The 27,666-nt window shown below is 38.7% G+C and overlaps 1 protein-coding gene across 1 annotated transcript in view; it reads left to right on the plus strand.

Annotated features, from left to right (window-relative positions):
- The first annotated feature begins 2,890 nt into the window (after window positions 1-2,890).
- LOC139934568 (neuropilin and tolloid-like protein 2) overlaps window positions 2,891-27,666 on the plus strand; it is a 63,476-nt gene continuing 38,700 nt past the window's right edge. The window contains exon 1 of the mRNA XM_071928844.1: window positions 2,891-4,456. Coding sequence (XP_071784945.1) covers window positions 4,342-4,456 — 115 coding nt within the window. The 5' untranslated portion in view covers window positions 2,891-4,341. The remainder of the gene's footprint in view (window positions 4,457-27,666) is intronic.

The following is a 27,666-nucleotide window of genomic DNA, read 5'->3' on the forward strand; positions in this document are numbered from 1 at the left end:
ACGGCCCTCCATCCGAACTTCCCCCTGCTAGCAAAAAGTGTTGTTATGTATCAAACCAGATCGCTCAGTATTTGAAAGTATATAACATCTTCTTACGGTACGATATATTTTCTTAATTCATGCAACTCGAGAACATAGGGCCTTTTTTTGATTAAAAACTTGCTAAAAATGCTCAAAAGCGTAAATCCCTATGGAGGTCAACTCAGTTTTCACGGAGTTCGCTCACTAAATTGAACGGCAAAGCTGTTCCATTCATCTTACACAACTGGATCGCATGTCTAAATAAACTAGAGAAAATTCTCTTTCCAGTGGTATAAGAATAAGTTTGATTGGTCTAGAGGAATATAGGGCCTTCTTCGATCCAATTGTTGAGCTCCTTTCATATCTGAAGACGTGACCCCGCAATGAATATGCAGTAGTTAGTATAGTCAGGCTCCATTGGTTTCCCGTACAAAGGCAACGAACGCACTGTTGTCCACGTGAAAGACAAAGCGAGTGACTCTGTTTTGTCGTCGGTGAAATCGCGAAATGTACTGCTTGAATCTCAGATTTGTTTACAAGTAAAGAGATTTTATAAAATTAGTTATGTTCCGGTTCCTCTTTTGATCACTGCCAGAAGTTAAATCTGTCTAAATATCCAGTAATAAGTGTAAGAATTTAAGTCTTTGCGTTGGATCACCTCATTATGTTTTAGAGGGGTAACAGTTTGTGATGGTGTATGTGTGCGTTATCGACTGTATGAGCCCGATCCGGAGATGGATGGTTTACATAAGATGATCGAAGGAAGAACGGTGGTTTTCTTTGTTCCTTTATTGTGCCGTTTTAATAAATTTGAGTGACAAAATAAATGAAGATTAATCAGAAGCAACACTTACACAAGATTGACATGCACTTTTCATGAAGAACTGTCATGTGATGTTACATGCACGTATTAAACTATTTTATTCGGTATCACAACAAGCATGACAATTACTAAAGTTACATTTATTTATTTTTCAGTTTGGAAATAATTATCAGGCTACTTGCTCTGTACATGCATGGCTGTATGCGAGAACATTATCCGCTCCAGTTGTATTTACCCCCTTTGTCAGGAATGGTTTGATCGTGTGAACTGCTGCTGTTGTGACCGCACTGCATATTCATGAATGTGTGTTGGTGCACATATGCGGTGTGTGAGAGAGCAGGGGCTTATTTTCTGTCCGAAATGGGGTCAAAGTTTTCCATATAAACCTGTTTTCAGTGAAGGCCACGATGACAATCAACTAACTAAATAAAACATATATAAACAAATAACAAACAATGCTCTGACAGTTACTGACATGGAAACATACAGTGTGGTTGGAATAGGCATGCATAATAAGTCACGACTTCAGTTTTACGACTCAGAGAAGTGTCTCTATATGCCATCACACTACAGCAACACCTTTACCGAAAAAAAGAAAAGAAAAAAAGGTAAAAACAAAATAAAAAGCAACAATAACAACGAACACAGGGTCATATTTATGAAGAAACAAACCTGTTCCCCCTTTCTTTTTTGGTATGTATCTCAGTAGTTTTTTATGCTGATTCGATGCGGCACATTCTCTTTAAAGGCACAGAGTCAAATTTTTGAATCCCATAATTAATGGCCGAACATGTTAGTTCGCAAAGTAAAAGGAAAACCACGCAATTTCGAGGAAAATTTGTGGATCATTGTATTCTACTTTTAAAACATCTTTCCAATCATATGAATTTGATAACAAACGGTTAAAAACGCCAATTATAGACCAACTCGTCCGATCCAAGGCAACGTGTTCCTTTAATGAAAGAAAAATATTGTGTGCCTTTAAATGCATAATTTTGTAGTATAGTATAGTTGTGCTTTTGATATATCGCAGAAAATCTGACAGGAAGAATAGGTGGCAGCAGACTTACAGGTAGGTATCAATGGTTCTCAGAAATGTGCGCATACTCAGAACTACGTAAACAATTGAAATTTAGGTCTGCTACCACCTAGCTTTCTAAAGTCCATTGGTATTCACGATCTGAGAAACGCTTCATGCACGAAACGTTTCTCATTGCACACTTTAGTTTTGATATAGTGAATGTGTCTAACTCAATCAATCCTGATCACATAAGCTATGATAATAATGTCCTGCCAAGCAAGCAGATAGACTTGGGTGAAATTCATCTTCATTAACGCGTAAACTTGATAAGTGAATTCAAGAGCGCCGGTATGTTTTATGTCAGACTATTATCCTTGTAAAAGGGGAGTTTACCTTAGCCCTGGCGGCCTTACAATTTCGTCGTATTGTACTATAGTGACTAGGTTTACCTTTGGCAACTACTCAAAATATTTAATGACGGCCCATACAAACATTAAATTGGTAAGAAGCATTGCAGCTGTCGATATTGTATTACATTTTGAGAAACGAATCTATCTATAGGGTTGTGGTTTCAGAGAAAATGTGACTTGAACTCTTAAGGCTAGACTAAACCTTTGAATAAATTATGCATGAAGATGTGAATTATTTTCCCCAATGTCTTCAAATGGATGCTATGGTGTGGTGTGGGAGGGGGGATTTAGCCCCATCGCCACAAAAAAAAAAACCATCAATACTATCATTGTTCCCTTCTGTATACAAATCGTTGTTTATGTATCTATGTTTCTACCTGTAGGGAAGGTGTACCCACTGTTCTGTCATTTATGTCCGGCACTTCTTCTAATGGACCCATTATTGTGCACCAGGGGATTAGTTACACGTTACATTCGGGATCGATTCGCAATCGATCCTATTGGTTGGAAACTATACACAACATGTACCGACCCATCACGTGTTATCTATTCGCTCCAATGTTATTTGCACAGGCTGTAGGCTACCTGTTCAAGAGGTTACATGAAATGAAAAGAAACCGTAGTTTGAGATGTGCTTGTCTGAGTGAAGGCGTATACCTGGTATGATCAGCTGCATTATGCTCTCAACAATTTTTCAAATTGAATGCCAGGGGCCGGATAAAGGAATATACCACCTACAACGAAATAGCGAGAGTTCTTCGGTGTTTGTAGCACGCTAAGGACGTGGGGCATTTAAGTACACTGGCATACAGATGGAGTTGTATGTCAACCTTTAACAGTTGTTACAATCGTTGATGAACGGTGGCAGGCATGGTTTAGTCTTGCCATGGGTTCTATGCGGAGGATTCTAGAGCGAAGATCAACGAAGAGACGGCCCACTACCTCCCACTGCACGCGCCTTGGGCATCCCAGACGAAACCGACTTAATACTCATCGCTCGCTCTCTTTGTCATGAAATTTGATCCTACAACATGTACTTCAAATTGGCTACCATTCTGTAGGATTTTGTTGCCTCAAACCAGCACCTTTCTCAGTTAATTACCAGTAGTTAATTTCCCAAAGACGCACGTGACTCAGTTCAAGCATAGAGTACCAGTAGGTCTACCAGTATATATTTTGCGACGAAAAGACTGATAAAATCAATAGAAGGACTAGGTTCCCCGTGTTCGTGCACATTATCAATAGCTAAATACTTGTTTAACCATTAAACTACATGATTGCCGTAAAAAATAAAGATCATTTTGATTTGTACAGACCTTGTATAATTGGGTCATGATTTAATGCTGCACGAGAGCACCCGTCAGGATTGGCATACTCTAGTGGATGCCAATACATTGGTAACAGCTGCCCTTTGACTATGCACTCCACTCAATATGACTGAGTTCAAGATGTCACTGGCAAACACGTCACGATTAACCATTAGGCCACGACGGACGCCATTAAGAATGCGCACATTTCTCATTCGTGATTAGTGAATGGTTGTTCTTTAATCAAAAGAAGTTGGAAATGTTGATTGATTTTAACGCAAAAAGCTTTAACTCGCGTAGGGCCTCTGCCAATTAACTGAAGAGACTGTCGGTCGAGAAGTCATTACAGCCGCAAAAAAAAAAAAATCATCGTTGGTTGCTTCCTTTACGTTCATTGATAGAGGCAAACTTTTCGTTTCAAACTATCCGCATTTAATTGCCCGCGCATCATTTTGCACTTCCGACGAGCCCCGTGTACTGCACTTTCGTAAATACACGATCGCTTGTTGAGTGAAAACTGCACGTTCATCCCCGAATCGCATGCAACTGCAATATTCGCTCATGTATAAGAGCAGAGCAAGACGCAGTGACTGGGATCATCATCGCCTGGACTAGTATTACAAGGTAACGCATTAAACCTCAATGCGTGCAGAGACTCTGTTATTGCTCTACTCCTCGGGATGGATTTTAAACGTTGGATAATGTTGCTTCTTCAGATATCCCCCAGCGAGTGACATAACAATCACAACGGAGTTTGTCATGATTGGATCGAGGGAACGTTATGCATTGAGGACGGTCCATCCTCCTTGGACATGTGCCTCAGAGACACGGCTGGCTGACAGATTATCCTGGTCTCTCATCAGACTATCACTTGGTAAGTATGTTGTTCAAATAACAGAGGAAGCATGCACAAATGTAACAGATGTCACAACTTTAAAAAGGAGTGCAAATTAATACTTATTTTATCTAATATTTTATGTAGGTTTAATTTGAAAATGCTAACAATAATTATTTAAAGTTCGTAAATAAATGACCGTACCTTGAAGGTGTTAAGTATATAACTGGTGAGTGTTTACAATATAGTGGCAGAAGAGACCTATTATTGCGATTGTATTCATATACCATTGAGTTGCTATTCGATCATTGCATTTAAAGTATCATCATTGTTGTAATAATATCAGCCATGATGAAACGATGGTGTTTTTGTTGCAGATTTGTTAAAGCTGCTGTGCAGAAATTCACATCTGAAACCGTTCTGATACCTTGGCCATACACAGCCTTGCCCCTGTAATAGTTCGCACCTCATTATACAGACCTAAAGATGCTCATCGAGAGTTTTCGAGATGTCTGTTTGTATAACGGTGTCATTGTCATAATTAAAGTTATAAATAGAGCCGGATTATTGGGCCCTACAACCTTGATGAGATCTAGAACAAGTCAAACATTGATGTGATTTGTACTTTGTATCTTACTTGATAATTAACTAATGGATCCGCGGTAGAGTGTCATTCACTGCAACGCACTTAAAGGCAGTGAACACTTTTGGTATCTACTCAAAATAATTGGAAGCAGAACAACTTAGTCTGTAACCAGCAATGGAGGGCTGTTGATAGTATACAACAATGTGAGAGACGGCTCCCTCTGAAGTAACGTAGTTTTCGAGAAAGAAGTAACTTTCCGCGGATTTGATTTCGAGACCTCAGAATATAGATGTTGAGGTCTCGAAATCACAACTTCAGATTACAAGGGTGTTTTTTCCCCATTTTTAATATTATCTCTAAACTTTGACGACCATTTGAGTTCAAGTTTTCACAGGTTTGTTGCTTTATGCATTTGTTGAGATACACCACGTGAGAAGACTGGTCTTTGATAATTATGAAGGTGTCCAGTGTCTCAAGGGAATTGTCTCATGTGGATAGAAACTATAAGAGGACGAAGGTCCGAAGGCAAAGGGAGGGACCGAAAACAACATCAGAGGGTTTTGGTCCGAGACGGGATTCGAACCGGGGAATTTGATCCCCTTCTCTGAGAGAATAATCCTATCACTTGAAAATTAATGAGTAGGCCTAGTATATTTTTTTGTAAGCAGTTATTTTTCTCTGCTTTTATGCGACTTTTGTTAGGTTCTCCACAAAATCGAAATGCAAAATAAAAATTCAATTTTACAAAACTAGATAGTAGGAAAACAACGCTGGATTCCCTTTTAAAAGCTGAAATGTTTAGAATAATTGTACATTAGTGTGAACATTATGAAAAGAAACTGTTGCAATTTATTGAGCTAATTGGGGTCAGAGATTAATCTGTTGGGGCGATCAAACTGACATGAGGTTTGATTACAGTTGAGAGTTATGGCTTTATACATCTGCTATGATCGTCTCGAACTTTCTCTTTCTCTGTAGCATTGGTACAGTTAAGAATTTCAAGCAATTAAACATCCATCAATATGTACCAATCAGTTACAGATCACATCCTTGTCGTGTCTTTTTAATGGCTCCTATAAACTTAAAAATACTTATGAACTAATAGCTTGTTGGAAAGAAGACACAAATATAGACATTGATAATCTGATGACAATCTGATTGACAACCTTACTTGGTAACGAGTAATGTTGAGAGGTTGATAGTATAAAACATTGTGAGAAACGACTCCCTCTGAAGTAACGTAGTTTTCGAGAAAGAAGTAATTTTCCACAAATTTGATTTCGAGACCTCAGATTTAGAATTTGAGGTCTTGAAATCAAGCATATGAAGCACACAACTTCGTGTTGCAAGGGTGTTTTTTCTTTCATTATTATCTCGCAACTTCGACGACCGATTGAGCTCAAATTTTCACAGGTTTGTTATTTTATACATATTTTGAGATACACAAAGTGAGTGTCCAGTGTCTTTAACATCATACTAAATTTAATAGATAACAATGTTGAAATAAATAAAAGTAATCATACCAAATTTGAATGCGAACTCGTTTGGAAACAATTACGTCATCAACTCATGGACAAACAATTTTAATTTCCATTTTCGTTGTTCAAGGCTAAAGTGGAATCGTCTGGAAAAGAAACTAAATGAAATGAAATGAATGAGTAAAATAAAATGAAATTGGTTTTCATATTATCTTGATACTTTCTGCACACGATTGATTAAAGATCCCGCAGCACAGCTTCAAGCATAACTTTCGTTCAGTAGAAAAACACGTGTATTCAGTTCATCTTCCAAGATACAACTAGTTCCATCCATTGGGGTGTTTTTTTATTATTGTATATCCCACTATGCAGACAGATAGAGAAACTCGGTTCCTCTAACCATTACATGATATAACAAGTTCCATCCATTGGGGTGATTTTTATTATTATTGTATATCCCACTATGCAGACAGATAGAGAAACTCGGTTCCTCTACTATTATTATGATATAACAAGTTCCCTCCATTGGGGTGATTTTTATTATTATTGTATATCCCACTATGCAGACAGATAGAGAAACTCGGTTCCTCTGCTATTATTATGATATAACAAGTTCCATCCATTGGGGTGATTTTTATTATTATTGTATATCCCACTATGCAGACAGATAGAGAAACTCGGTTCCTCTACTATTATTATGATATAACAAGTTCCATCCATTGGGGTGTTTTTTATTATTATTGTATATCCCACTATGCAGACAGATAGGGAAACTCGGTTCCTCTAACCATTACATGATATAACAAGTTCCATCCATTAGGGTGATTGTATATCCCACTTTGCAGACAGAAATAGAACAATACCATCAGTGCTTTTAAGAGTGAACAAGTATTCCTGAGGGCATTTCATTAAAACTTAAAGGCAGTGGACACTATTGGTAATTACTCAAAATAATTATTAGCGTAAAACCTTTCTTGGTGACGAGTAATGGGGAGAGGTTGATGGTATAAAACATTGTGAGAAATGGCTCCCTCTGAAGTGCCATAGTTTTCGAAAAAGAAGTAATTTTCCACGAATTTGATTTCGAGACCTCAAGTTTAGAACTTGAGGTCTCGAAATCAACTATCTAAATGCACACATATTCGTGTGACAAGGGTGTTTTTTCTTTCATTATTATCTCCCAAGTTCGATGACCGATTGAGCTCAAATTTTCACAGGTTTGTTATTTTATGCATATGTTGAGATACACCAACTGTGAAGGCTAGTCTTTGACAATTACCAATAGTGTCCACTGCCTTTAATAATACATCACCTTACCATGGTTTGTTTTGATAGTAGCTTATGACATGTGTCATGAATTTGATATCAATTTAGTCTATGTACTAAACGAAAAATTATAATCGAATAAAATTAGTGATCCCTCAGAGATATTAGTCTTTCCGAATTATTTTAATACTAGCAGTAAAACTACCACAAATCACCGTTGCGCAACCCTGTCAAAATAATCCCGATAAACATAACATGAAAACAATCATTACATTACATAAACTACAAAACAGATCACTTTAATTCAATGCAACATTCAAACTGGTTGATGGTTGTATGGTATACTTAATATTGAAATCTAGTCAATGGAAGTGAAATTTGTTTATCCATAAGCCAGTGTTCTTACCCTTGATTTGTTCCCTCTGGACTTCTACCTTGAAATTACAAAGTGATGTTTTGAGTGTAAACATCAAGGCTGTATGTGCTAAAATAACATAAGACAGACGTTTTGGTAGATCAGATAGTTAAGAAAACAGTCGCGTCGTTGTTAACTCCCATTAATTGTGAATATTGTTAAATGAAAAGATATGCGATATCTCATAACAACATCACAAACATTGGTGATTTAAAGTTGGTAGTAGACGAAACGGTACTGAGATGTCGCCATTTGTTCACTTCTGTATTAATTTTATAAAATGTACATGTATTATCATTTTGACTATATTATTATGGCATTTTGTATTATTCATTTTTTAATTACTGTGACTTCTGCAACATTGAATAAACGTACTGTGATTTAGGTTAAGCGCCAAAGCAACAACGACAACTGTAAACTGAATTGACAAAGCTCGTTGAGTCGACTATATAGCCACCATCACACTTCAAAACGAATAGAAACAGCACGCTAGGCTACGTTCATGATCATTCCATCGATAGACCAGCCACTCTTTTAAAGGGTGTGGCTACTTTTTGTATACCCCCCCCCCAAAAAAAAACCCGATTTACATTAAACTTTCACGGTTTGAAGATAATGATAGTAGAATTAGAAAGCTCCCCTTAAAATATTACTTGCTGAGGTGATGTAGTTTTGAGAAATTTGTAAAACAGTGTACGAAAATAATTTCGACCAAGGAGGCGAACATTACTTTAGCTATACAACATATTTACCAGTGCATTAAGGGACGGTGGCTGGTCCAATCGGGAACTGGTGCCTAGCAGTTACGTCGTCAGTTTACTGACGACCCAGACTAAATTCAGCTAAAGGACCACGCCAATTATTGCCTTCGTAGTGTATATTTTAAGATGACTTTTATTATCTTTTCTATTATCAAATTTTAACAGTAGCTACTCATTTGCCTTATAGATAATGTCAATACTCTAATAGCTGTTCTAGTCAGCTATATCACTTGTTTTAAACTGTGTGTCAGTGCGGATGATGTTTGCGCCAAACTGCTAACTTTGAACCAAAGGTGTAGGAGGCCTAAATAACTAAAAGGTTAACACCTCGCTATATTCTTTAAGCTTGAAGGAACACGTTGCCTTGGATCGGACGAGTTTGTCAAAACAAAAGCGTTTGTAACCGTTTTTTATAAAATGCATATGGTTGGAAAGATGTTTTAAAAGAAGAATACAACGATCCACACAAGTTTGCCTCGAAATTGCGTGGTTTTCCTTCTACTGTGCGAACTAACATGGTCGGCCATTTATGGGAGTCAAAATTTTGACCCCCATAAATGGCCGACGTGTTAGTCGACGAGGTAAAAGGAAAACCACGCAATTTCGAGACATGTTTGTGTGGATCATTGTATTCTACTTTTTCAACATCTTTCTACCCATATGCATTTTATAAAAAACGGTTACAAACGCTTTACAAAGACCAACTCGACCGTTCCAAGGCAACGTGTTCCTTTGAGCAAAGTGTTGTCAGTATCCAATTATTACACTCAGTATCCAATTATTACACTCAGTCGAACAATGCAATACTCATCAGCTATTCATTAATAGATTAAGTCGACAGTATAAAGCATAATCGAGCTGAAATGCCTCACACTTTAGTAAATTGCAATCAAAAGTGCGGGCTGTTAAAACAGCGTGTTGAAAGGTTATTTATTAAATTAAAGGTGTTTTTATGACGTCAAACTCATGAAACAATATTGTAAAACTTACTCCCAAAGTCGTAAAATTTGACGCAGAATTGAACGTCTGATACTTTCTTCCCTATATCACGACGTCAATAAGGGAGTGTAAACCTTTGGTAATTACTCCAACAATTCATGACCACTAAAACTGACATGGTAAGAAGAAACACTGAAGCTGTTGGTAAGATACATTTTGAGAAACGATTCCCTGTTTCATGCCTGAAACGTTTCTTCAATTGTTACGGATTTCTGCGTGGACATAGCCACTCTAGTTTTTCGACAATATCTCAAAATATCAGGTTTTGTAATGATTTTTTTCACAGAATGATTTATTGTTTATATATCTTTATTAATACATGATTAAAAACAGCAAAACTCAACCGTATTTTACTTTGCCGTCATATCTGCGAGTAACCCCAATACCGAAGGCTTCAATTTTTTGCCGAGATTTTTAATGTTAATTTTCGTTACTTGGGGGCGAATTGTGAAACCTTCAATATAATTATATTATGACGTCATTATTTAGGTATTGTGTTTTCTTCCACAGGACCACCACAATAATAAACATAGAGGACATTACGTAAGCATTGTATGTAATAGTCTTAAACATCGACTTTGAGTTCTTTAAAAGGATAGCTCATCTAAAGTGGCTCCCGTTAAATTGCGTTGTTTACCCTCCTTGACATCAGTCGAGTAATGACTGCTTAAATAGGATTACCGTATTCACCAACAAAGATGGGGTTAATCTAATCCCTGCTCATACAAGAGGTGCACGCTCTCCCAGTACTCGCCCCGCGCTCCCTATTATCCCTCCCCAGAATTATATCGTTTTGTTGTTGGCGATTTGGAACAGATAGGATTCGAACTGCCTCTAGCTTCCGGGCAAACTCGGTGGTCTAGTTGGTAAGACACTGCTCTAGAATTGCAAGGGTCGTGGGTTCGAATGCCACCCGAGTAACATGCCGTGGTATTTTTTTCACAGGACTCGGGAAAGTACTGAGTATATAGTGCTAACACACATCAGTGTGTGGGTAAAAAAAACCCAAAATAATAGAGAGGTTTCGCATGCGAACGGATACGGTTAGTGCGACGGATACGTCATCACTATGACGTCATACGCTACTCGCTATCCACTATACGTGCAGACGACAATCCTGCTTGCTACACGTAAGTAGGTTACGGATAGCTAATCGTATGCGTATGCTATTACGTTCTCGTGAGAAACCTCCCTAGTATTCGTCTGCATTGACTGGCATCATCAATGAACTTGAGTCTGCTCGTTGACATTCATGTTGCAAGATGTTTTCGGTAAATGATTTAAAGTCACCTGGAAGTGGTATTTTTTCAAAATAAAGCTTTTGTCACTAATATATGTGTTTTGATGAGTGGAATGTGAATAAACAGTTAACTAAGGTTTTAAAAAATCAGTTGTTATGTTATTTTCAAATTTAAGAGTAGACCCCGACCCGAGAGGGCGCTGTTCGTGACGTCAATCGAGGCAGACTTTGCCTGTAATGCGTAGAGTAAACACAATTGCAAAGTACATGTACGGACCAAGTCGTGAGTTTGAAATGTACCAACTCACGACTTGGACGTACATGTACTTTGCACGTGTGTTTACTATACGTATTGCAGGCAAAGTCTGCCTCGATTGACGTCACAAAAGGGGTAGGCGGAGTCAGCCCCCCAAACAACTTTATATATTTTTTAAACATATAAATCGTGACAAACAATTACTAAACAAATTGTTTTATTGTTCGTAAGCATATACTCAAAGCCAACTTCCATTCATGGTAAAAACTATAGTCCACCTCTTGCTAACTATTGATTGACACCTTGTATTACCGTCATGGTAATTCAACTTAAGTGTTTCATGAACAGCTATTTCTTAGGGACACCATTTTTTATTTGAGATTTTTTTTTTTAGACTGTCTCAAAACTTTTTAACAAGGATATTTATTGTATTTGCCTGTTAAACTCTTTACATTTTTGTTGAGATTTTCTCTACAACCCAATTCAAACTGTTTCAAGCAAATCTTTTGCTTTTGATAACTATCTTAAGTCTTCAGGGGCACGGTAATTTCCAACGTCTTAAAACGAATACAGAATAAATGGAAGCAACCGCCATGATAAACGAGACGACTGTATACTTTACTTTTTTTTTGATGTTTTTAATGAAAACAATATTGTACCGATCCCTTTTATTTTGGGGGTGTACCAACAGAAATTCGTGATCAGGACCGACATAAGCTGAGAGATGTCATTCAAACTATATGACACCAACATTGCCCTCGTCAAATGTTTTACGGTATTATAATTAAATTAATCAAAATAATTGTTGATTGGATACTTTGTTTACCTTATATACAGAAAGAACATTTTGATAAAAAACAACAAGTCCAAACTTTCACAGATTTGTTATTGTATGCATATGTTGAGATACATCAAGTGAGAATCGTGGTCTTTGACAATTACCGAAGGTGTCCAGTGTCTTTAAGGGATCTTTATTTAAAAGACGCTTGACGAATGCCAAATATATTAACTAGGTTCAAAAGTACCCAGGGAATGTTTTAAGGGCATCACTTCAAAGTCTGTGGTTAAACCGATCGCAACTCGTTCAGGTTTCACACAAATAAAACTCCCGGTAGTAATATCATATATATATTTTTTATATGTGAACAGTTATACCATGAAGCACTGCTTGAACACTATGTGAGTTTGTGTTGTTTTCTGTGAAGAAATATAGCCACGACAACGAGTATACCAGCAATTTATATCAAGATTTAGCTTCTGAATATTATATTGTTATTTTCTCCCTTGATAATCACCAAACGTGTGCCACGTACACATTCCACTATTCAACAATGTGTATTCAAAACAGCCTTGACTGCATTATTTTATATCAACTTCCACAAGTCAAAAATTTGATTTTCCAGATAAACTGAGTGGCGTGGAGTACACTCCGTAGCTGATGTAGGGCCTATTATAAGAAATCTACTAAAGAGTTCACTGAGACTTGCGCTCTCTCTCTCTCTCTCTTTCAAACGTGTCTTGTGTAGAGGTTGTGTCTGGGGTAGAGGTTGGATTTAAAGAAAACTTAGCTCGATAAACTCATCAGTGAGCATTTAGTCGTAATTATAAAAGCATGAGATGGGAGCTCAAGCAATCCACATCTCATTAAACAACATATAGTGAGTTAATACCTCCTTGACACTCCTCCTAGCGGCTGTTGCTTGCATAGTGAACATACCAACATATCGAAATGACTCTTGAGACTACTGGAATTCCAGGCACGGAGGTTCTGTCTTGGTTTATTTTTCAAGAACGTCAACGGAATCGTTTAAAGCAACATTGGTTTATTGACTAGTACATTTATTAAAACCCTATAGATCTGTCATTAATAAAACCTGGCACAAGAACTGATTGCTATGTACTGTTTGTTTACACTTTATACTCAGATTAAATTGCTGTGTTTTCTAAAATATGGAATATTTTAACACGTACCCTTAATTGCTTTCAAAGTAAATTAAGTCTGAGTTGTTACATTATACTTCTGGCTAGAAAGTTGTTTGGTTGATTGGCGTGTCGGACTGGTACAAAATATTCGTTAAAAATTCGACAAAAGATCGACGTTTAGCGCGAAACTTTGATTTAGGTTCGACACTGTTGTGTAGAACGGGCTGTTACACGAGGTGGTTACAGACGTCGCGCTCTTGCCTTGTCAATTTAATAGGTTTTTTTTAACCGGGCGATGCTCTTTTGGAGGAGAATACCTATGTACAATGCTTTTGTATTCTGGGAAAGGATGTAGATCTACACTGTAACAAACATAATCTATAGATTTCAGAATTAAACTATAATTGATTTTTTTTGACACTATTAAAACAAGACGTTGAACGCCAGTCACTGTAAACGATGGACGCAACGATTAAAATGGTGAACGTTATATATGTCGAGTTGACATCATAAAAAACATTACTTATTGACTCTCCCGCGTCACCATTTTGAATGCGGTAGACGATTAGAAATACTAAACTCGACGTTTGTCACCGAGTCGCTTTACAGCTACAGCTACGACTGTTCAGGCCTAGCCGTAGTCGCCAATTATTCGGACACGGCGGCCGCCTTTCTTAAGATGAGCTAAATCATTAACAGTTCTAATTCATGGTTCACACAAATGTCAGTCTGACTTTAAAGACACTGGACACTTATAGTAATTGTCAAAGACCAGTCTTCTCACTTGGTGTATCTCAACATATGCATTATTAAATAACAAACCTGTGAAAATTTAAGCTCATTTGGTCGTCGAAGTTGCAAGATAACAATGAAAGAAAAAAACACCCTTCAGATGCTTGATTTCGAGACCTCAAATTCTAAATTTTGAGAGGGAGCCGTTTCTCACAATGTTTTATACTATCAACCTATCAATGCTAAAAAATATTTTGAGTAATTACAAACAGTGTACACTGCCTTTTAGTCCATAAAAAAGGTAGTATGTCCCGGGTCCTATACAACTGAGAGATTACCTTTAACAATGAACGAGAAGATCTTCAAAGAGCATAATATCAGATGACCTTATATAAGTGGACCACCCACTGCAAGAAGACTGCATCATTGAAGAGCCTAGCCGTATATATAAGGCCTACCCTGGGCATGCTTAGGAGTAACCTTGTCATCTTGATGAAAATGAGATGAGTAGAGCGTATACCATACTATGATGAGGCCTGGAACCCATAGGACAAGCTACCTGCTATGTACACTAATAATATAATCATAATTTATTTTTTAATATAGCGTCTTACATAAAAAATCTCAAAACGCTGTACAGAATTTTACATAATTTGTATAAACATTAAGCTAAAAAGAGTAAGCAAAACACAGCAAAATTACATTGTACAGTAAGAACGACAAAAACAAACAATAACAAACACCAATACGCGACAATCAACAATACAACACCACAAAAAAAAGTCAATGAAAGAGTCAAAGATAATATCTTTAAAAAAAAAATTGAGATGGGTTTTAAAAATATCAAAGTTGATAATCCTCAAATGAATGGGTAAATTATTCCAAAGGGTGGGAGCATAAATAGAAAATGCCGATCCCCATAAGATTTGCTAGGCTTTGGGCCAACTAAGGAAAAATTAAGTTTGACACCAACACAACTTCTAGTACGAATATGAGAAACGTAAATTGAAATTAATTCTGACAGATAGCGAGGGGCCGATTTACCATGATGAATAAGTTTAAAATAACACAGACGATTTTATACTCAACACGAACTTTGACTGGAAGCCAGTGTAAATCAAAAAGAAATTGGTCTACGACTACCGTAGAATAAAGTCAAACCGCCTGTTCAAGATATTGGGTTTTTAGACGTATAGGACCGTAAACGAAGCGAGTTTTCAACTTACTGAAAACCACTACTGTTCTCATCTTGTTTCCAGGTTTTATATAATACCAATAGCCGATGAACTCAGCCAGATCATAGATGAAATATCCCTTAAGAGTTTTGTCCTTAGACCATCTCCATCTTTGTTACACTGTTTATGCTTTCTCACTACGGGTCAGTTTCCCTCGTAACTCCGTAAAGCAATCAACACCCCTGTCCCAAAGAAGCTCACTCTGGACCATCAGCAACTCGGCATTTATCGCGTCCTATTTCAATTTTTTCCGGTAAGCTGATTTAAAGGACCACGTTGCCTTGGATCGGTCGAGTTGGTCCTTGAAAAGCGATCTGTAACCGTTTGTTATAAAATAGTTATGGTTAGAAAGATGTTGTAAAAGTAGAATACAATGATCCACACAAACATGCCTCGAAATTGCGTGGTTTTCTTTTCACCTCGTCGACTAACACGGTCGGCCATTTATGGGAGTAAAATTTTGACTCCCATAAATGGCCGACCGTTAGTTCGCGACGTAAAATGAAAACCGTGCATTTTTTAGTGATACTTATGTGGATCATTATATTCTACTTTAAAAACATCGTTCTACTTTAAAAACATCGTTCCAACCAGATGCATTTCATAACAAACTGTTTCAACTACTACTACTACTACTACTACTACTACTACTGCTGCTGCTGCTGCTGCTGCTGCTGCTGCTGCTGCTGCTGCTGCTGCTGCTGCTGCTGCTGCTGCTGCTGCTGCTGCTGCTGCTGCTGCTGCTGCTGCTGCTGCTGCTGCTGCTGCTGCTGCTGCTGCTGCTGCTGCTGCTGCTGCTGCTGCTGCTGCTGCTGCTGCTGCTGCTGCTGCTGCTGCTGCTGCTGCTGCTGCTGCTGCTGCTGCTGCTGCTGCTGCTGCTGCTGCTGCTGCTGCTGCTGCTGCTGCTGCTGCTGCTGCTGCTGCTGCTGCTGCTGCTGCTGCTGCTGCTGCTGCTGCTGCTGCTGCTGCTGCTGCTGCTGCTGCTGCTGCTGCTGCTGCTGCTGCTGCTGCTGCTGCTGCTGCTGCTGCTGCTGCTGCTGCTGCTGCTGCTGCTGCTACTACTATAAAAATACAAAAATTATTTATTCCATTCTCTAGCAGCGTCTCTCATCTGGGTTCAGGTTATACTTATGAGAGGATGACCAATCCAATGCCAAAGATCTGTTTCGTCAGACACCCCACTGAAACCTGGCGTCCCACAATGATTAGTCATTGGACCCCAAGTTTCCACATACTTTACCCACCTAGTTGGTCATTGATCGGCAGCATGCTATCCACTTAACACATCTATGCTGATAATGTGCAGGTTTTTTGTATGTCTAGATCCAACTTTCCTGGTTGACGCAGCTTGTGTTCTGTTAAGACTTGCCAAGTGTGTTAAGGTGCTGCAGGCATGGATGTCAGCAACTACCCAACAAAATCCGAGTTCTTCATCGCCTTTTCTGTTACCTTTATAAGTACGTGACCTAAGTGCCTTCAACATTTTTAATCCATCTGATTGAAGTCGAAATCTCCGTCTCCTTACGTCACGAACGTAGGTGCTGTTTCTAGTAACATAACCCAATTTGACGATCCCTTAATTTTCTGATCCTAAACCTGCATACCATAACGCAGTTCTTTCCCTCTTGGACTATTGCAGCCTGTCCTCTAAATGGTTTTCTCTTCTTTGAGACCTCCACTGACCTCATTCATACAAGTCTCTCAACAACCTCTCTCCAAGTCACCTCCCATCTCTACTTCATGACTGGTAGATATTCCCAGATCTCACATTCAGGCGGATGACCGAGCTTTTTCTGTCTCTGCCCAATGGCTATGAAACTTTCCAATTATTCATGTTAAGAATTCAACTGGTCTCATCCCTTTTAAAAAGGCCCTCAATATCAATTTTTTCTCTTGTCGCTTGTAATCTGAGTGTATTGTCTGCGCACTCCCCCTCCAATAATTTGCGTTCTATTATTTTATTTTCAAGCGCTCTGCATCCTTTGGTTAATGGCAGTTAATAAGTTTAATGTTTAATCATCACTATACTAACTATCATTACTTGTACACAGTAACTATATAGCCGTCTTCTAATCCAAGCCACAATGTTTTATAAGATTAATATCACCATATAGCCATCATACAGTTCCCATGATTTGTAATTATCAATCTTGCCAATTAAGTCGCAGTCAATATGGCGTTATAACCACGCTGATGTAACACTCAGACTACCCTGAGCAGTCCACGGTTGAAATGAACTCCCTTTCTCACAGTGAATTGTCCATCAATGGAAATGTTCAAGTCGGCATCTCTTTCATCCATCTTTCCACGAGACCGAGTCAACTCAAGCCTATCACGTATGTAGTCTGCGCTCAGCCTTGTCTTTTACTTATATTAGTCAGTACCCAGCAAGTCAATACCATTATGGCTGTTTTCGAAACTACGGCTTGGGTCCGGTGTGGCGGTTTCAGTCTTCCGGCGTGTTCAGTTTTCCGGGTGACGTAGCCGGACATTTCAGCACGTTGTTCGATTGGTTTTAGCTTTCCGGCGTGTTCATTTTTCCGGGTGACGTAGCCAGACAAAAATACCGCCGCGAGTACCCTGGCGAGTACTGTAGTTCGGTGAAATAAAAATAAATTAATAAATAAAATAAAAAATAAAAAAAAACGGTAATGAATAAATGTAATGAACCAAACCAGAATAATAAAAAAATTCTTGTGGTTCTCTGACGCTCGTTCGGTATATGTACCACTGGTTAAATACAGGATAATTTGCTTGGTCTTCACACCAAATTCTCTCATACGATCCACGCGTTCGCCGTTCGTTGTACTCGTGGACGCCGCCATGACAGCTACCGGAGAGTAACACGGATGACTCAATACGGCACCAAAAACAACGACTATACTTTCGCTTGCTGTGCGCAGGCATCGCATGACGTGTTTGGTCATTCGGAAAACTGAACACGGCGGAAAGATGAAACCGCCACACCGGCTTAGGCTCCGGTTGAGCTTGTTTGAAGTCCCTTAATAAATGCACATGCATTCTAATTAATTGACAGAACCAAAACATCAGCCCCAGCCCAAGCCCAAGTCCATAGTTATAGTTTCGAACACGGCCAAAGTCTCTGGTCTGATGGGCCGAACATTCTGTTACAGTTCGTCTACAGTCGTGTTTTTTACGACCCGCTTGGCCTATTCAATCTTGTCTTCTGGCTGATCAGTCAAGCCCATTATGTGTAACGTCCGCTTCCAGCCTTATCCGTAATACGTTTTGAGTCACTAGACAGTCAAATCTACATTTTAGTCTTATCTGACATGAGACAAATATTGTGCTCCGAGTCGAGTCACGTCCATTAGGTCGAAGTCAAGGCTAAGCCATGTCAACCTCGTCAGATATTGCGTCTTGCGGCTGAGTTAAGTTCAATCTGCATAAGAACTGAGTCAAGTAGAGCCTTGGAGCACTAGTTCTATTCATTTATTAGCCTTGTCACTAATGTATTTCTTGATCATTCGTCATTTTACTTGTTTTGTTCGTTGTGAGTTGATAAACTTGACAGGGAGTCTCAATGCGTCCATGCCCACCACAACCTAAACTAAACTGGTTATGTCCTGGAAGGCAACTAGCTACGCACGTTTCCTCCCAAGATAACCGCCATTCATCACACAATCCACCATAGTACAATATATGAAGGTGACCCCGAAATGTCACCTATGTACGGGTGCAATATACTGTACATTTGGCATGTACATCAAGTGGCACTAAAATCAGTTCTTTTAGGTTTTTCTAAAACATTGATAGGAACAACGGTGCACTCTAGAAACGCCTGGATCAGAATTGACTCGGATTCCGGGTCCGCGAAGGTCTGACCCTTTTCGGGGTTAGATTGATACAGAAAGTGGTGTTAACATGGGATTTCAAATCGAATTCTACGTCAGTTTGACCATCTCTGGGTCATTTGGACACAGATTCCGAGTCAAACTGACCAGGAAATGTATCGGACCCACCAGGACCCGGAACCAGGTCAATGCTGACCTGGAAATTGTCTGAGTGTGAGATCATTGATGACGACGTCACGACAGTCAGCACTCTGTCCGCATAGTTTATTCCAATTGTAAAGAGACCTACTCCTTGAAAGAAAATAATTTCCATGGCGGTATTCGAATAATCACAACACAGCGATATCTTATTGTAATTATTACACTATCTGATGAATGCCCTTTATCAGTGAATGAGCTCTGGTTATAGAAAGTCATCATCTGTTTGTTCCAATTCAAGAAATAAACAACACGGTATACAAGTTTCATTTTCCAAAACAACGGTTATTTTCTCTGATCGAAAATTGCAATCCGACGGAATGGTAAGCTTAAAGGAACACGTTGCCTTGGATCGGTCGAGTTGGTCTTTGAAAAGCGTTTTGTAACCGTTTGTTATAAAATGCATGGTTGGAGAAAGAGGTTTTAAAAGTAGACTACAATGATCAACACAAGTTTGCCACGAAATTGTGTGGTTTTCCTTTTACTTTGCGAACTAACGCGGTCAGCCATTTATGGGAGTCAAAAATTTGACTCCCATTATGGCCGACCAGTGTATTTGTCGACGAAGTAAAAGGAAAACCACGCAATTTTGAGTGATACTTGTGTTGATCATTATATTCTACTTTTAAAACATCTTTCTAATCATATGCATTTTATAACAAACGGTTACATACGCTTTTCAAAGACCAACTCGACCTATCCAATGCAACGTGTTCCTTTAAAGGCATTGGACGCTATTGGTAGTTACTCAAAATAATTAATAGCATAAAACCTTACTTGGTAACGAGTAATGGGGAGCTGTTGATAGTATAAAACATTGTTAATTAAGTGACGTAGTTTTCGAGAAAGAAGTAATTTTCCTCGAATTTGATTTCGAGACCTCAGATTTAGAATTTGAGGTCTCGAAATCAAGCATTTGAAAGCATCTCGCAACTTCGATGACCGATCGAGCTCAAACTTTCACAGTCTTTTTAAAATATGTATATGTTGAGATACACCAAGTGAGAAGACTGGTCTTTGACAATTAAACATAGAGTCCAGTGTCTTTAAGGGTTAAAGGTATAATATTGAAACAGTTTTACTACACTTCACACAACACATCATATGAACACAACTGTTTGGGCGGTCTCTAGTTTATGCTGGTATGTTGTCTGCCTTTAATTTTGGAAAAATTAACATGGTGGGATTCACTATTAGGAGATGAAATATGAGCTATAGGTCATGCCGTAGGCATTCCATGAAATATGCATAAATAATGCACCAAGCATCAGGTCTGTAAAGCAAACACCGTCGTCATTTGATCAGCAAACTTGAAATGCTACTTGAGTAGTGTCCAACACTGTTTATTTGAGGAAAACATTCATTCAAATCCCATCATCAACTGATCACACTTATTAAGAAGTCATGTTAACAACTTGATGCCCACAATAAGTCAAAGCAAGGAAATTAGCTTTGAAGTACATGTCTGTCAAGAAGCTTCAGATAGCGTTTGTTCCTCGAATGACATCATTATAGACCATGTGAACCTTGTGCACAATAAGTGTGACCTTGTAAATTATTTCAGTATTCTGGCAGGCAAGATACTACACTGGTCCTATGGGAAAGTTGACATTTTGTGTCAGAATTTCCACATCAAACCAAGAGTTATGAAAGTAAAAGCTGCTCAAGTTTTGAGATGTGCCCCCTTTCATCATATTAAAATTTGGTTAAAATTGGACATTGCAATCTCCATAAAATATAAGATTTTATTATTTCTTTCATTTAGCTGTGTAAAAATCATGCCTGCAGGAAGTCCAGGCTCAGTGGCTCTTGTAATCATGTGATGTCACAGGTCACATAAGTGACTAGAATGCTGTAATGAGTTTTACAAAGTACACTTTGTATCGCCAATGTGAGCATTAGGATTGCAATTGACTTTCTTTAGGTCATTTCCATCAACAAGAACATAACATTGTAATGAAACGAAATACATGTACATGTAACCATAAAGCAAGGTGTAGTTGAAGTTCAATTCTGATTCTAGCATGTAATTCACTGCCACTGAATGACAAACAGCGAAGGGCCTACAATCCCGGCCATATCTCGTTGGGCCCACTGCCCCCTTTAATGTTGGTCCCAATTGCCGGTCATCTGCGTTCCAGTTAGCCTTTAGTCAAGGCGCACGCGGCACACCGGATAGCATGCACAGCCCCAAAAATGTAACGCACGAAAAAAGACTATCACCGCGAGCGGCGAAGCCGCGGAGCGCCTTTACCAACTCGTTTTGGGGGCCTTATGTTTTTCTTTACATTTGCCAACGATTTCGGTGGGAGAAAATGTAACGAATTTGCATCGAATTTGCATCGAACGAACTTGCTTGACGTCATGCAAGTAATTGTGGCTTCTTATTGGCCAGCAACTCACCACGCTAATGCATTATGCATTACATTTTCTCCCACCAAAATCGTTGGCAAATGTAAAGAAAAACCGCGAGCGGCGAAGCCGCGGAGCGCCTTTACCAACTCGTTTTGGGGGCCTTATGTTTTTCTTTACATTTGCCAACGATTTCGGTGGGAGAAAATGTAACGAATTTGCATCGAATTTGCATCGAACGAACTTGCTTGACGTCATGCAAGTAATTGTGGCTTCTTATTGGCCAGCAACTCACCACGCTAATGCATTATGCATTACATTTTCTCCCACCAAAATCGTTGGCAAATGTAAAGAAAAACATGAGGCCCCCAAAACGAGTTGGTAAAGGCGCTTCGCGGTGATAGTCTTTTTTCGTGCGTTACATTTTTGGGGTTGTGCGTGCCATCCGGTGTGCCGCGTGCGCCTTGACTAAAGGCTACGTTCCAGTCAACATTGAGCGGGGGGGGGCGGGGATGGGTGACGGGTGACGGGTGACGGGTGACGGGTGACGGGTGACGGGGGACGGGGGACGGGGGACGGGGAGGGAATGATTATTGTCAGTGGGAAGTATACAGGAAATGTTTTTATGTAACGTTAAGAATGGGTGGCCCAAGCATTTTGGCCTGGATTTTTGGTGTATAATACGCACTTGATCCGACGCGCGCGGGACCCATTCAACCGTAACGTTCCCTACACAACTCGGCACTTGCCTCTCCATGTAACCTTGTAAACTGAGTCGTTAGATTGCTTGATGCCCTTTACCACAGTAATAACATAAGTATTCGTTTAAAGCCTTACCTGCAAATGTATTTTATAGTTTTAACTATCAGATCGTAAAAAAGATCGCATAAAACAGTGCACGATAACACGCAGGCTGTGTGAGCAATATTTTGGTGTTTTCGCTGCTGTCTTTTAGTTGCTGAAACTTATAGTGTTTATTTGTGTGTTTTACTCTTAGATCGATGATTTTAGACATTGTTAATACATTACTCAGTAATTCCCGTGTCACACGGGAACAAAATGCACCCGGCCAACCCACGACACTGGGTCACCACCGTTTTTAGTTTTTAGAACTGCAATCTTGAAAAAAATGTCCTTTTTTTATGAAGGATTCCCTTTTCCAATCGATTTAGAAAAAAACACACATTTAATACCACCACGACAGTGATTTCGTAATGCAGGTGCCTTTTTAAGGATTAATTTCGTTACTGCTATACTTTACCGCACTAGCAACATTATATATTTAATTTGTTGATTTCTTATATTCTTTGTTTTATTATCTAAACAAAATCCTGTTAGACTACAGCATCTCATCTCATGGAAAGTGAGCGAATGGGCAGATACCGCTAGACAATTCGTGTATCCGTTGGTACAATCATAGAGCAAGGTCAAGAAAATCCAAAGTGTTTACTTGAAAAATCAAATTCTTTCCCACCAAATCAATACAATTTCCAATCAAATTTTAGCTATCGTGATGTTGTAAATCATAGAAATAACCTACAGTTGTTTGAATTGTTTTTACCTCTGGTTAACAAAAAACAACACTTTTGAATCAAATTTATCATCTTGACATGTTAGCAGATATCTTAATTTTTTTACAGTGACCAATGCAGGATATGTGCATGAATTGCTGAGAACAGTGTGCATGTATACCATGTGACTTCAGTATCCCCCCCCCCCCAGCTGCATCCGGACTGTCGGGTAACCCTACGGTGCTTTATTGATTTCACCGTAAAAGGTTCTGTCCCGTTAGTATATTACATGCTCGTCTGCACCGTATCATTACCAAGGCACGACTGACTATATAGTCTCCTCTTCTTGGATTCCATTAAGACGTGTTGAAAGAGACTATTCTTCATGATTGGTATTTACTTGTATTCATCACGATTTAAAGTTTCGGGATTCATTTTTGACAAACCCGCATTTCGTACAAGTTATTTTTTTAATGAGATAAAGCGCAAGGTTGTTTCAAGCTTTTAAAACAAAACTGTCGTTTAAAGGCAGTGGACACTCTTGGCAATTACTCAACATAATTGTTAGCATAAAACTTACTTGGTAACGAGCAATGGAGAGCTGTTTTTGAGAAAACGTTAACTTTTCACTCAAATATAATAAAAGACTTCAGCTGAAGCCGTTTATTATATGCATCTGGAAGCGTACGAAGTTGTGCAACAAGGTTTTTATCTTTCGTTATTCTTAATGCATATTTAGATGACCAAATTGAGCCCAAACTTTCACATGGTTGTTATTTTATGCGTAGGGGCTGAGTGGCCAATGTCCTTTAGTGTTGCAAATTGCCGACATCTCGTGGCATTTAGTGAACCGTTGAACACAAATTATCGCGAGACTCAAAACAATATAGTCTGTTTGTTCCATTTCCTTATTCTTAGCGAGTAAAGTATAATTATAATATATAAGGCACGTCATGGAGAATTTTGCAAACACATATCGGTTGACCACACTCGCATTGGTATAACGCAGTACTCGTGCTATCAGTATGGAAAGCGCACCGAATGGCTTTCGCATCGACATAACATTTTTAATAAGAACTATAATTAAAAATAGACATCATCCGAGTTGTCTATTTTATTATAGCTCTTGTTAAAATGTTTTGCCGATTCGGTAAAAGATATGAATACAAAGGAAATAAACGACCTTTTTGCGGATACCTTTTTATTTTGATCATGCGGATTTGTTTTCTTTGTGTACAGCATTCATATCAAGAATTGTAAAATTACGTATATTTATTATTAAATACACTGGCACAACAAGTTCACGGTGACCCTTGACCTTAATTATTTCTGATTGTATTTAGCCAACATCAGTCACGTTTGAATTTGCTGTTTCAAACTGTATTGGAACCTACGACGCAAAACATTACAATGACTTTAAATGTTTGTATTTCTGAAAGGCTACAATTTTTAAACTTTAGGCTTCTTAAGCGTTTTTGTTCTGTTCACGATTATAACATCCTCATTGGGTACGTTGCCGACTTTGTGGAGTCAAAACAGGGACTAATCGGCACCTTAACGAAGTGATATAGTGTTAAGGTAACTGGACCTGCGTGCCGCATGGAGGAGAGAGCCGTGTTTGGCGAGTGTTGGTGGCTCCCACTAATTGGACTCAATAATTAAGTGTCCGGTGTTTATGTACACGTTGAAGCATCCATTTTGCGTCTTATGGTTGCAATGGGAGCTAAAACAACTCCCTCATGGTTCATATTATCCAACTTAGACGAGGAAGATAAATGGATTCACTCCTTACTATAGGACACGATTACTATAGGTTGCTCCAATACATTCCCTTTTACACAATAACGCAAGGCAAAAAAAGGTTGCGGTGCGGTATGTCGAGCGCCCTCAAGTGCTTGCTGTACCTCAAATCTCGCTTTACTCGGTCAACCGGTTTTACCATTTCGCTAGATAAGGTTAACTAATAACTTAACATAACTTAATCGCATTTATAAAGCGCTTTAAAGGCAGTGGACACTATTGGTTATTGTCAAAGACTAGCCTTCACAGTTGCTGTATCTCAACATATGCATAAAAAAACAAACCTGTGAAAATTTGAGCTCAATCCGTCATCGGACTTGGGAGATAATAATGAAAGAAAAAACACCCTTGTCACACGAATATGTGTGCATTTAGATGGTTGATTTCGAGACCTCAAGTTCTAAATCTGAGGTCTTGAAATCAAATTCGTGGAAAATTACTTCTTTCTCGAAAACTATGGCACTTCAGAGGGAGCCGTTTCTCACAATGTTTTATATCAACAACCTCTCCCCATTACTCGTCACCAAGAAAGGTTTTATGCCAATAATTATTTTGAGTAATTACCAGTAGTGTCCACTGCCTTTAACGGTGTTCAGGCTAATACTTTCGTAGCTGGAACATCAGTGTTCGAGTTTTGTCAATTTTTATGTAAGATGTTATCCTCAATCCTACATCAATTCCCGTCCAAATGTCACCTTTGACCTTGCATTCATTTCAAAAGGAGATTCGCAGTCAAATCCTACGAACTTGTGTATAAAACAACATGACATGCATATACAAACATTGTGCACGCTGACGTCCGCCTAACATGCAGCTGACAAATCTCGGACCAATAAGAAACAATGAAATCAATGGATCAAATGAAATCTTTGTAAAAAAAAGGACACTATTGGTAATTACTCAAAATAATTATCATAAAAAAACTTTCTTGATTACGAGTAATGGGGAGAGGTTGATTTGATAGTATAAAACATTGAGAGAAACAGCTCCTTCTGGAGTGACGTAGTTTTCGAGAAAGAAGTAATTTTCCACGAATTTGATTTCGAGACCTCAAGTTTAGAATTTGAGGTCTCGAAATCAAGCATCAGAAAGCACACAACTTTGTATGACAAGGGTGTTTTTCTTTCATCATTATCTCGCAACTCATTGACGACGGATTAAGCTCAAATTTTCACAGGTTTGTTATCTTATGCATATGTTAAGATACACCAACTGTGAAGACTATAGTCTTTGACAATTACCAATAGTGTCCACTGTCTTTAAAATAACGACACCTTTCTTTATCCTCGCGGACAGAAACAGTGAACCAGTCCAACCCTTTCGTTGCAGCACACTGAGCCCCTTCTGGAAATACATGTAGTTGGATAGAAGCGTCGGGTGCGACGTAAATACTTGAAGAAACCAACTTAAGAAATTGAATGAGAACTTAGTTGAGAACGCAAAAGTAATTGATTGGCAGAATCAGGACATCAGCCAACGATAAGTTTCGAGTGTTTCTGTGCAAACTTTGCAAAATAAAGCAATCTCGGCTACGGCTATTGTCGTTGGCTGCTGCGGCAACGTTGAAGAATAATTGACTTTGAAGGCTTAAAGGCACTGACAATTTTTGTATTGTCAAAGACCAGTCTTATCACTTGGTGTATCTCAACATATGCACAAAATAACAAACCTGTGCATATTTGAACTCAATTGGTCGTCGAAGTTGCGAATAGAAGAAGAACACCCATGTCGCACAGGTTGTGTGCTTGATTTCGAGGCATAAACTATTATACGTTACTTCAGAGGGAGCCGTTTCTCACAAGTTTGCATAATAATTTATCAAAAGCTCTCACGTAAGAAAATGGTAGATGAACCCAGGTCTTGGTTAGTATCTACAACAAACAGTAACACAGAAAGTACATCTAGATGTAAAGGATCACTGTGGAACTCACCAAGGCTAAAGCTTAGGGGGAAGGTAAATCTGTTCAGCTATTCTATTAAGTTATCGAGGTTAATAGCAAAACCACCACACCAACGCACAAGGAAATATCTCCTCGATGCATCTTCGTGTCAAACTTGAACCCAAGATGACCCATGCAGTGTTATTTAGCACCTCGTCATCATTAAATATTACTGTATTATTGAATTGGGTTGATGGTTTAACAATGTGCGTGTTTGATGGGTCAACAGAATGGGAAACTGATTGACATTGAATTTGGGACTCTCAGTGAAGAAAAAAGAAAGAAAAACTCAACGAAAACGAGATGTTAAAGCCCTTAAACGTGGTTTGCAAGTTGACACACCAATGACGAAACGGGTTCAGTAAGCGAACCCACATGAACAATAATTCAAAATTAAAACTACATGATAAATGTGATGAGTCCATACAACTTGTATTAAGCGGCAGGAAAGGGATTACCTAATCCGGAGGTCGCAGGTTCAAATCCAGCTAGTCATCAATTTGTCCTTGTTCAACTAAAAATTAAACTTAAACTTATTTAACCTACTTGATATTTGAAATAATCGCACCCCCCTCAAGGTGATCTCACGTTTTGGCAGTTACAGATTGATTTGATTCTGTCTGGCACCCCGACAAAGCATATAGGTTGCTCGGTTGATTGCGTTGCAGCACCTTGTTAAACCCCCAAAGCCGTTTCATAGTAAATACAAATTAAATAAAAATAAACAAATAAATAAACAAAT

This window comes from Asterias amurensis, chromosome 3, assembly GCF_032118995.1.
Source record: "Asterias amurensis chromosome 3, ASM3211899v1".
In the NCBI taxonomy this organism is placed as follows: Eukaryota; Metazoa; Echinodermata; class Asteroidea; order Forcipulatida; family Asteriidae; genus Asterias; species Asterias amurensis.